At 42.4% G+C, this 13,012-nt stretch overlaps 1 protein-coding gene across 1 annotated transcript; it reads right to left on the reverse strand.

The window, feature by feature from the left end:
* Positions 1-4,153: 4,153 nt before the first annotated feature.
* On the reverse strand, positions 4,154-7,399 carry LOC134824749 (uncharacterized). Its single transcript, XM_063836724.1, has one exon. The coding sequence runs from the start codon at positions 7,397-7,399 to the stop codon at positions 4,154-4,156; it is 3,246 nt and encodes a 1,081-aa protein (XP_063692794.1).
* Between the last annotated feature and the right edge of the window lie 5,613 nt (positions 7,400-13,012).

Consider the following 13,012-nt stretch of genomic DNA (forward strand, 5'->3'; position numbering starts at 1 on the left):
AGACCAGTTAAAGTGACTGCGGCAAGTGCAACAATTGTTAATCAGATTCTCGCTAAATCGAGAAACCTGCGAGCAACGGAAAAGTTTAAAACTGTTTTTATCAGCCCAGATCGATCTCCAGAACAGAGAGCCAAGCAAAGAGAACTCGTCAGGGACATGAAAAAACTGGTAACTGAGCAGCCTGATAAGCTACACTTTATCAGAAACGGTACTATAAAGAGTACTGATAAGACTAATAAGACTGCAGAATGAGCTTGTGTGTTTTTAATAATTGATTATTATTAGTGTATTCAAGTTTTTGTTGTGTGGAGGATGTTTTAACTCACTCTTGTGTGCCCAGTCTTGCACTGTCAGTATTTCTCGACACTTTGAGCACACAAAACTGTCAGTTTTCGCGACAATTGTCAGATTTCGTTTTCAGTTCTGTCAATTTCAAGCGCTACTAGCTCTACTACTAGTAGTCTACTTCAGCTCACATTAAAGGGAGTTTTCGTCGTGCGTGTAGCGCCCTTCAAGTTTAACTTGGACGGATAGGATTTATAAAACTTCTGATTATAATATTTATACTATATTGTATTTTGTATCTATGTATTTTAGTAAATGGTCATTAGAACCACCGGCACCGTCCGGGCCCAAACAAACAATGTAATGTAACGCGATGGAAGTTCTTTAAGCGGGCAATTCCAGTCCAAACCCTGGATACATGATAATATGATAAAAGATTCGTTTTCACTTGTTTGCATGAAAAGCATTAATACATTCTTACCCTGTTATTCATGGTAAATAGATTGAAATATGGTTTTCATTTGTATATTTGTAGGTGCAGAATTCAAAGAACCAAAAAAATATTTTAGGATAATAATGAACAGGGAAGCATAAAACGTGGAGAAAAGTGGTTTCCAGAAAAACTGTGAAAAAATTGTTACTTAGAAAATTTTCGGTCCGAGTCATTCTCGATACGTACCTCCCGTATCGAGAGCTCCTGCTTCATGATTCCGAGCTCGTGTTGTAAAGGGGAGGCCTGCCTTCCGAGATCGCATTATACCTTCCTCGATCGCATTGCCTTCCTCGAGTCCAAAACCTATGTAGTATAGAGGAGAACCGAACCTTAACTCTAGTAGACTAGTAATGCTCTTTATCACATTTTCTTATTATGATCCAGTTTTAGCCCCGAGTTAACTATTGTGCAGACAGCAGATTACTGTCTAGTAAAAACGATCCAGTGATAGAATATGCCTGCATGCTAAAAAGTTGTTCTCATGACAAAAAGGGAACAACTGTGTCTCACACGTGCAATCGCGGGGAGGCCGACTTAGGGGACCCCCGATTATCACCAATTAATGACGTAAACTGGAATTAAACTGGAATTAAACTGGAATTAAACTTAAATAGTCAGAGGGAACACTAACGAACCCGTCGTGACAATACATCAATGAAATAAATAACATAATTATAAAAAAATCATAAATAAGACCCAAAACACGTAAAAAAATTAACTTCAAGACAATCTGTACGAAAAGGAAACAAGATCAAATATAATAATTTAACCGGATTAAAGTGGGTAATGCACCGATAAGGTAATAAATTATGCAGGAGAGGTTCATAAAATTCACAAAGTTACTCCAAAAGTCGAAAATACACTATCAAGAAAGATTACACACAAACTCAAAGACGGGCGTAAGTTATGCAACTGTAACTCCGAATGAAAACAGTTCGAACACTCATTAAAGGGACACTGGGGTAGTTAGAATGTCCTTAAGACAGTGACTCGGAATCATTACCGGATGTGTTAGATCAAGTGGAAGACGATGTTGGTGTCTTTTTCGGATTTCTGATGCGATGACAGCTGCTGAGAAACTTGCCCAGTTCTTCTATGTGGGCTGAATTCATCATGTCTTTGTAGTTCCTGAGAAGTAAAAGCCCTTTGAGGTCATCTGAGAGAGAAGATCGTACTGAGTGGTACATGGGGCACTCAGTAAGGCAGTGTTCCTCGTCTTCAATAATCGTGCCTTCAAAGAAGGGAAGGTATTCGAAGCCGAGAACGTGATCCCTATCGCAGCAGAATCTGCATGCTCTTGGCCAGACTCCGGCCTCCTTCGTGTAACGCCCTCGTTCTATCATCAGGTCGTGGCTGCTGGAGCGGATTTTAGCTGTATTCGTTCGGAATTGCCTGCTCTTCAGATTGAGGTACTGCTCTTCTCCAAATTCCTCCTTGATTTGGTTGTAGAACTGCATCTTGGTTTGCGATCCCAGGTCCACCCTCCAGTCACTGATAAAGACATCCCTCATGGTGCCATGAGCTGCTTCTGTTTCATAATGAGCCACAGAGCTAAGTTTCTCGTACCAGGAGAGGTTAAGATTTTTCTGTTCCTGAAACGCTTGAGATACTAAAAAATTGACACTGTTCATCTCAGAAGAAGCTCTGGAAAGTCTTCCAAAGTATCTGAGGCATTGTGGCAGAACTGAGAGGGCCCAGGGCATCCTTCCTGTATCCCCGTAACAGAAGTTGTTGTTAGTTTTCTTGTGCACACCCAGTACCCATTTCAGCATTTTGAGGTGTGTTGTCTCAAGACTGTCTTTTGCTGCAACTTTTGATAGGTTGTGTCTTTGGCTGGGTTCACGCGCCATTTCTTTCATGAGGTGAGTCGAGGGTAGCCATATCTGACAGGCGTAAGTTGCTACCGGTTTCACCAGACAGTCAATTAGCTTTAGCATGGTTTTGGTGGTCAGAGCTCTGGTGTCTACCATGCGTTTTATCGAAAAGAATGCTCGAAGCGCCTTCTTCCTCAGTTCGTTCATGGCGCATTTAAAAGATCCATTGAGGCTGAGCTGGATACCTAGATAGCAGTAGGACCTTGTTGGAGAGATGTCGAGCTGTCCAAGCTTGAACCCGTACGAGCAGTTTAGCACCCGCGAGCTTGAGTTGAAGACCATTATTTTAGTCTTATCAATGTTGATAGATAGCTCCCATTTGCTTGCAAATTCATTTAGGCAGTCAAGCTCTTTTTGAAGGCTTTGGTGGTCGAGAGCTAAAAGGATGAAATCGTCGGCCCAGAGCAGGTGGTTGACTGGGAAGCCATTAAGTTCAGGGACAGAGAGATCCTCTAGGGCTGCTAGATAGATGGAGAGGTCGTAGATGTATATTTTAAACAATTCAGGAGACATTGGATGCCCTTGCTCTGTTCCAATGGTGACATCAATGGTCTCCGATAGTTTTTGGATCAGTTTGATGCGGGTCACCGAGTTGCTGTACATGTTCTTAAGGCAAGCGAAGAAGTTCCCTCCGATACCAAAGTGATTGAGTTTATACATGAGTGCTTCTCTGCACACCGTATCGAACGCTTTCCGGTAGTCAACAAAACAAGCAAACACTCTCTTTTTGAGCTTTTTCGTGTATTTCTCAATGATTGTGGTAATTGACGTATAATTAGTGATAAACTGGAATTAAACTGGAATTAAACTGGAATTAAACTTGAAATTACCAAGGAGAACACTAACGGACTCGTTTTGGCTATACATCAATTCATAAATAAGTTCATATATAAAACAAAAGCCGAATAAAAGTATGAAAATAAAATCTTAAAATTTAACCGCGTTACAATATCACGAAGTGGAAATAAAATCAAATATAATAATTTAAATGCTAATAGAAATTCTGGATGTGTGCATAAAAGCAAGTCCAAGGAGATATGTTAAACTACATAAGGTGATGGGACGTTGAAGGAGATGAGTAGGGGACGTGAAGCGAGGATTAGGACTTAATCATAGGATTTCGAAGGTTTGAAGAGTCTGTTAGGTGGTGATTGCTAGGACTTCATAGGAGGTGATAACTAGGACTTCTTTTCAGGAGGATGTCGAAGGTGAAAGGATTCTGTGAGGTACTTTCCAAATTCAGTAGCATGGAATGAGTTCACGATGGCCCCATATTCTTTGAGCATTATGAGGCTTTTAAGGTTGTCTGAGAGGTTGGACCGGAGGGAGTTGTAGCTGGGGCATTCATTTATAACGTGGTCCTCGGTTTCAAGGATAGGTGTTTCAAAGAATGGTAGTTCTTCGAGGAACCGCATGACGTCGGTGTCTGAGGAGCAGCAAAAGCGACATGTTTTCAGTGCTGTGTTGTAGCGATCTCCAGTGTAGCGACCTTTCTCAATTCTCAGATCGTGACTGCTAGATCGAAGTTTTGCAATGTTAGCTCTTTTGACCCTGCATGGGAGCTGTAACTCTGTAAGTACAGTTCTTCACCAAACTCAGCTTTGACCGCAGTGTAGAATGACATTTTAGGCTGGTTGTGAAGATCCTTCTTCCAGTGGTTGACAAATGTTTCGTGTATGTGTTCACGAGCCGCAAGGGTGTGGGGTAGGTGTGGCTTAGCGACAGTGCTCGTCTTGATGATAGTAGACCATGCATCATACCAGGTAAGGTTCAGTTGTTTCTGTTCCTGAAATGTATGGTGCAAGAGGGTGTTCACGTTACCTACAACCGCTTGTGATGCTCTACAGAAGTAGGCAATACATTGAGGGAGGACGGTTACTGTCCAGGGGGTTCTACCTGTATCTCCGTAGCAGAAGTTGTTATTTGCCTTTTTGTGGACACCCAATATCCATTTAAGAATTTTCAAGTGAGTAGTTTCAAGAGCATCTTTTGCTGCTGCTTTGGGAAGACTCGCTTCTTGATTTTTTGAGAGGATGGCTTTCACGATGTTGGTTGATGGCAGCCAAATAGGGCATCCATATGTGGCCACTGGCTTGACTAAGCTATCAATGAGTTTTAGCATCGTGCTAGTGGTAAGGGCTCTCGTGTCAATAGTTCGTCTCAGAGAGAAGAATGAGCGAAGAGCTTTCTTCCTAAGTTCATCGATTGCTTGCTTGAAGGAACCGTTCAGGGAGAACTGGATTCCTAGATAGCAGTATTTTCTGACGGGTGCGATGTCCAAGTTGCCTAGTTTGAAGCCGTAAGCACATTTCAGTATTCGTGAGCTTGTGTTAAAGACCATCACGCTGGTTTTGTTGATATTCACAGACAGCTCCCACTTTTCAGCATAGTCATGCAAGCAATTGAGCAGTTTCTGTAAGCTGCCCGCATCCAGCGCTAAGAGTACCAGGTCATCTGCCCATAGGAGGTGACTTACTTTTACACTGTTTAATAAAGGTACATCCAATTCCTCGATTTGTTCAAGTCTGATCGAGAGCTCGTGGATATAGAGTTTGAAGAGCTCGGGAGACATTGGGTGTCCTTGTTCTGTGCCGATGGTGACGTCAATGGCTGCGGATAGCTTTTGAATCAGCTTGACTCGGGTTGAAGAGTTCTTGTACATGTGGCTGATGCAGTCGAAGAATTTGCCTGTTATGCCCATGTTTCCCAGCTTGAACAGGAGTGCTTCCCTGCATACGCTATCGAAAGCCTTGCGGTAGTCGACAAAGCAGGCGAAAAGTCGCTTCTTCTCTTTCTTGGTGTATTTCTCAATAATGGTATTCAAGGTGAGTAAGTGGTCGTTACATTGGGCTCCCCTCCTGAATCCAAGTTGATACGGTCGGTCCGGACAGGCTGTTTCTCTAAATTCGATCAGCCGTTTAAGGAGAAGGTTCGAGAAGAGTTTGCCGAGACAGCTCCCAATAGTAATAGCCCGATAGTTATCAGGGTTTTGCCGGTCACCCTTTTTATGGAGGGGAGTTGTGATCGAGTTGTTCCAGGGGTAAGTTCCATGCTGGAGGCAGGCATTAAAGAGTTTTACCACGACGAGTTGAAGTGTCTCATTGGAGTTTTTCAACATCTCGTTCGATATCAGGTCATCGGACACACTCTTATTGTTTTGGAGTTTTTTAGTCGCATCTTTGATCTCCTGTAAGGTAAAGTCGCGATTCAGTTCATTGACCAATTCCTTGATAGGCTGCGAATCGTTGGACGTAGGAGTAGAAGTGCCATCATCCTTGGAGTGATTGTTCACGCCACACTTTCGATTGTGGAGATCATTGAAGAATTTGTGAAAGAGGAGAAGATCGTAGATGTCGAAGGGTTCCTCATCTTTGTACTGATCAGATAGCCGTTTGAGCGCTGCCCAGTTAACCTCACCACATTCGTTTATCTTCTGGTTCATCTCGTACAGAAATTTCCCCTTTTTCGTCCTCTTGATTTTTCGGTACTCCTTTTTTCTGAGAAAGTGCTGGTCACGAAGGAAGTTGCTGTGTGGGTTACTGTTGGCATTTCTGTCAGCTCTGTTGGCTTCCCTTTTAGCATGTTTGCAGCTTTGGTCAAACCATTTTTTCTTGCTGGTGCGTTTGCCGCTTTTGGTCGTAGTAACCGAATTCGCAAGATTGTGGGATGTTGCGACTACGTCTTCATTAAGCTGTGCAGCTTCGTTTGCCGTATTCACTGGTTGATTAAGGAGGCAGTCCATTTTGTCTTTGAATGGCTGATCACTCTGTGCTAGCCGGAATTTAGTTGCTGTATCGGCAGAGAGGTTCTCTGATCTGTTCCATTTAAAAGATTTAGGAGCATCTTGGATATCTGGTGATTCAAGACTGGTAGAAATCCTTCTTGAAGGATTTGTGGATATTGACATAGATAGCGCCCTGTGATCGGAGTATTGAGAGATGCTCTCAATTTTCAGGTGGCGGACTCTGTCGTGAAGACTCGTTGAGACGCAAATGTAATCAACTGTGCTGACGCCATGGCGCTGAATACAAGTGGGTTCACCGAATATATCACCGAGAGTTCTACCATTGAGGATGACTAGGCCTGTCGTTTGGAGGAGTTCAATGAAGGGTCGCCCATTCGTGTTTAGCTTAGGGTCTGAGTTATTGCGTTTAGCCAACTGTTTAAAGAAATGGGGGTCGATCTCGGTGTCTTTCATTTGACTATGGTCAGACAACATGTCGTCCAGGGTGCCAGTTCTAGCATTGAAATCCCCGAGAAGGATGACATCCTCGTTGAGCGGTACACCCGCCAAGAATTCTTGAAGATACTCTAGAGTTGTCATACTGTCTTCAGTTTCTAGACCTTTTCTTCGCTTCTTGAAGGATCCATTAGTGGGTGAGTCATAGACGTTGATAAGATAGGTGTTTCGGTCTATGTCGAAGTAGTTAGCTTTCAGTTTAACTACAACGATATCTTCCGTGGAGTTCATACGAACATTGGTTACACCGGCTTTTAAGCTTTTGTGTACTCCTATACATACCCCTCCTGAATTTGATCCCTTCCTGTTAGAATTAAAGCAACAGTAGTTACTTATGTTGATCTCCCCTTTTGTTTCTTGCAGAGCAAAAATATCGTGGTTGTCGAAGAGCTCACGAATTTCGGGAATGTCAACCTTGGCTCCTTCAACTTTGTCCCGAGAGTGGTTGATATTCCAGCACAGGAACTTAAGGGAGTGGCGGGACCTCGTTTGTGTGGGTTTAGTCATTGCTAAACCTGTTGGTGCTGCGTCTTGTAGTTGTTTCATCATTGTCGTGGTAGCTTATTCGGGGGAGGCGCAGGGTCTTCCTCAGGCCCTCCCGGAGGCGAAGCCAGAGCATGTTTTGACCTCTCTGTCTTAGTTCGAATCCTGTGTTGAACGAATAAAAGTTTTGATCGCCAATGATATGATCCATCAGTAGAATTTAATTGAAATAGAAATGGGCTAGATATAGGTTAGAGTTCACATGTCAATTCTGTACATCATAGCTGTAAATTAAGAAGTAAAAATGATCTTTAAGATTTGTCTGCTCGACTCGTAGATCACACAAGGGACGGGACCTCTTGCTAACGGGGGTGGTTTTCGTATTAAGGGACGTGAGACTTGCGTGTCGAAAGCATGCAAAGGGAGTATATATACTGGAAGATGAAAGACAATGCTATATAATATCGCATTTTATCAAAATGCCTAGTGCCTACCTTTTCCAAATTCATCTTTGGTCGAACAGGATCTTAACAGCTAATTCACTTTGATGGATACATCTACTTTCGGAAGAAGGACAAGGATTCAGCCTGCCTCACAGATGCCTGGCGGTGCTGCAAGCACAAACTTCCTACGAAGTGTCCCTGTCTGTGCTATCTCTCCCTCTCAGACAATTCTCTCAATTCTCTCTGCGATCGATTTCATTCTATTCGGTATAGTTGCGGAAGGTTTTCCACATTCCAAAACTATACTGTTCATCAGAGTCATATGTAATGACTTCAGTGAAAAGGCTGGTGACTCAAGTGAAAGTACTAGTGACGATAAGAACATTAGCTAGTGCCTTACATCTAGAGTTAACATTACCTTATGCCTTACATCTATATCTAACATTACAATATACAGATACCTTACATCTAAATTCTAAAGCTAACATTATCTTGTACCTTACATCTAGAGTAAACATTATGTTATTATATTAGTATTACTAATTACAACACTATTAATAATGTTGTAATTGACTCAATAAATTACAACATTATTACATTTATTGAGAATTATGTAGTGTAACGCGATGGAAGTATTTTAAGCGGGCATATCCGGTCCAAACCCAGGATGCACGGCATAAAGAATTTGTTTTAACTTGTTTGTATGAAAAGCATCAATATATAGATATATTGATCTATACTATATTTTAAACTTGACGAAATCCCACCGGTAACGGGGACATGTTGTCGTCGTTGCCAAATAAAAGCCGTACTACAGTACAAAGCTAGATGATAGAGAGAAATTAAAACATAACTGATTTTTAAAATTTCCTCGAACAAATCTTTCACGATAATGATTTGAATGGTCAATTGCATTCATAGGTCTGCTTTATAGATTAAAATAACCTTTCATTTAAAATAATTGTTCTATTAATTGTCTGGGACGAAGGTATGGGACGTGGTCAGTGGTCACGTCTAGCAAATGTTGAATAATGGTCACTAGCCGTATCAACCAAGACGTTGTTATGTATAAATATAATAATAACGATCGAGTGCTTGTTATAGCGTAACGTTACTAATATTATCTGTCACCCACAGAGAGCCGAACTTGTACAGTAATGTCTTAGTAATTTTCATAATACTATGATAGTGGCTTCTTCATATGACTTACGATCATGAAAATCTATTTTTCAAAAAATCTAAAAGTAATCATTAGTCGAAAATTGAGAATAATTTTCATCTGCATGAACGTTTTTTGGAAAATTATCCCCAGCTCTATGCTTCGGCAATGGTACTTTTGTGGCTAAAGACATGATTTTCAGACAATAATTACGGCAAAAAGGAGAGCAAATTATCGATTACGATTTTTTAAGTCGAGGCTCGGAAAATTAACTCGCTTAGTTTCTTACTTCACTCCTAGAATTATGCTCTGCAGGAGATTATTTTCTCAGTACCTGATGTTCAACTTTTCAACTCTTGGACTAACAAATATTTGTAATTGTAGATATATTTTATTTTTGTGTCCGGTCGGGCTGCTCATGCAGCTCGTGAGCAGATGACATGAAACTTAGAGTAATATCTTAAACTGACGTAAAACACGCCACAAACTATTCGAACATACAAAATCACAAATTCACAAACTGCTCAAATTTTTGGGGCCTAAACTATTAAACTGTGACTATTACAAGACACGTACACCATATTTATATCACTGACACTACATCTTAATGGTTCCCACGGCTCAAGGAATGCACTCTATCACTTCTCGGCCTCAGCCCCTATACCACGCAGCGCGATATGGTTGCCTGACATTGAACACGTGACGTGTTACTATGGTTGCAAAAATTCGTGGCGACAATAAGTCTAAGTTTATGTTTATTGTTTATACACGCTGCGCTCCACTGTTTCTTTTAACTGTTCTTTTCATTTCTGCAATTGCTCTCTATTTCAGTTAATAAATCTTGAAATTTTCGGCCGCAATTTTGGCACTATCCGTCGTGGAGTAGAGTCCGCGGCGGAGCCGCCGGACTCCGAGCGGACTCCGGCGGTGCTCCGCCAAAATGTATTTCGTTTGGACTCGAATACATTTTGGCGGACTCCGAGCGGAGCCGAGCGGACTTTAAAGTCCGCCGCAGACTCCGAACGGCTCCGCAGCGGGTCGGCGGAGTGTCCGCCGCGGACTAAGCCACTAGGCGGACTCCGGCGGAGTGGTCGGCGGACTCCGGCGGAGTCCGGCGGAGCTTGGCGGAGTCCACCGGGCTCGGCGGACTCCACTCGGAGTCTGCCGGCTTCCAACAGAGTCCACTGACTTCCGAGTTCCGACTTCCGACTTCCGACTTCTGACCCTCGGCTAAATTTGTCACGTGACATACAACATTTACATAGCATTTTGCGATATTGTGGTCAGATGAAAAGGTCGCTAGTGATAAACCTTAACCATTACCCTCACAATGTCAATAGTGTACAACTCTAGTCCTAACTTTGACCCTATATATAATGTATAAACGTTGACCCTAACCCTCCACCAAACCGTCAGCAGCGAAATATCAATGTCATTGACTGGTCACGTGACCAAAACAATTTTTGTCATATTATCTCATATAGGGAAGCGTTTTTAGTTTTACCCTACACGTTGCATGTGTGATGTGGCGTCATTCGGCCGGATCCCAGCAAGCAAAAATACGTCGACCATCACAGGACGACGCCAGCACTCTTTACGCTCTTCGAGCTCCGATCGTCCTGTGACGAAGTAAGACTAAGAACGAAGCCGGAGGTCCTCAGGTAACATAGACCACAGATTGAAAATTCAAAAATTTTTTGACATAAAGGTCAAATGTAAAACTAAAATCTTAATGTTGATTGATTAACGACGTCAATTTTTGAGCACAGCACGAGCGCATGCGGAAAAGGACCGCGTAGCTAGTCAAGATGTTGATAAATATTTGGCTTGTGGTGCGATGTGTTGCTCTAACTATAGCCCTCTCGCTTGCAGTAGCGCGCGACCGCCGGAGGCGGAAATGACCTGGTTAGCTAGGTGAACGCGATATGCCTTGTAAAATGAAATCCTACTAGCTGACGCCACTCTTGTATCACGTGGTGACCCCCACGGTCGCTTTACTATATATGTAGCGTCTTCGACGCTACAGGGGGAGCCGCGCACTTCGTGCGCGGCGGATCATACAACGTATGACAACGCCACTCGCAGCTGTGACGCTCGCTGTACGTCAGCGATCGAAATTTATACGCGTATCACCCGTTAAGATGTGCCACCCGACGCGCCACACAATTTTTCTCGTTGCTCGTCGCACGTCGACGAACAACGAAGCTCGTTGCGACGCGCCGCGCAATGAGCTGCCAGGCTAGGACATCGTCCTGGTCCAACAAATTTTGGCGAGCGATTTTCTCCAAAAATTTAATGAGGGCGCCGACTTCCACTCTGGCTAGGTTTTTTCTTACCCAGCGCGCGTTCCTTAATGCTCGGTGAATTTTGCCGCGCCTCTGGTGAGAGAAACGACCTTGAGATTAGCTGGCTAAGTAACTGTAAGGTTTCTACTATAACGCCCACTAGAGTGATCTAGTATAAACTAAACTCCACCGTACCAACTTGGCGTAGTTTGATAATATAATTTAGTTATCATAAACAATAAAGTTTATGAGCTGATATCAGATATACCTCACTGCGCGCCCATTATGCTTACATCTCCAATTTCAATTGCAGTGTGGTGCTTGCGCGGCGCGGCGGGTCGGGTACTCATGTACTTGATAATTATTGAGAGTACCCCATCTTATGACATGAACGATAGATGAACTTACAATATATTTTAAAGTTTTTGAAGTATATTATATGTATTGATTATTCTGTGGAAAATAAAATTATCTTTTTCTTAAATTCTCTTTTTCTTAATTCTTGTTCATTGAAATATTACCGCCAGCGAGGAGTCGCAGCTGCGACTGCAATCCGTGTTACCCACCTCCCTGTACTGTATTGTGATCAGCATGAGTTTAATCAAAGTAATGTTAGGAGGTGCACCATAAAAATAAACTTGCTCGGATTTTAAAAATTTTTGTACCATTGTTTTCTAGAGACTGTGAGAATTTTCACAATACCAAATTTGTCATACCTTTTTGGAAAGATCAGTGAGTTTTGCCTAGGTGCCATATTTGATGGTGCGCGGCTTTTGGAGCAAAATTAGCTGTAAAAGTCGCGTAATTTGACCAAATTTGACCAAATTCGTTGATTTTTGTCGTATTATTTGGATATATCTTCAGTTCCTTGAATGAGATCATTCTGAAAATTGGTGACGATCTTCCAATAGGGCTTTTACAACTGTCCGAAAAATTTGGTGGATATCGGACACAGGAGGAGCTAAGTGCAAAGAAACTGTCACTAACTGCTACAAACTGCCACTAACTGCCACAAACTGCCACTAACTGCCACAAACTGCCACTAACTGCCACAAACTGCCACTAACTGCTACAAACTGCCACTAACTGCCACTAACTGCCACTAACTGCTACAATCGCGCCCACGCATTTGCGCGCGACAGTAGCAGTTAGTGGCAGTTAGTGGCAGTTAGTGGCAGTTAGTAGCAGTTAGTGGCAGTTTTTATGCGCGTCGGGATTTCAAATCGAGCGCTCATCAATTTTTATAATAGCAAGTCCGCAGCATTTAGAGCTGCATTGTTGATTATTGGGCAGCGCTCAGCCTGTCATTCCGCCGAATCTCTATTCATTAATGAACATGATAGCCTGAGGTTCCCAGGTAATATTGTTGACTAAACCAGACTGTGCACGTTGTGCTAGATGTCAAATGTTGCAGATAGCGTATACGTTTTTTAAAACTATGTTTTGATTTGATTTGACTTGACTTAACTTGTAGTGAACGGTCGGCCGTTTTACAACACGGCAATATGACTGCTTGTGTTAGTTTCGACACTAAATATTTTGTTCTCGCTGCATGAGTATATAAATGTTTGATATGAATTATGAAATGAGAAGTCGTGTATTATGTAATATAATAGATTCAGAAGGTAACACGACTCCTGTCCGACAGCGACATCTGTCCGAATCAGGGTACCAGAAAAAAACGACATTCTCTCCGAAATTGTGACCTGATTTCAATACGACACATTTCCAATTAGAGACATGATCTAAA

The sequence above is a fragment of the Bolinopsis microptera genome, chromosome 13 (assembly GCF_026151205.1).
Source record: "Bolinopsis microptera isolate Bmic1 chromosome 13, MBARI_Bmic_1.0, whole genome shotgun sequence".
NCBI lineage: Eukaryota > Metazoa > Ctenophora > Tentaculata > Lobata > Bolinopsidae > Bolinopsis > Bolinopsis microptera.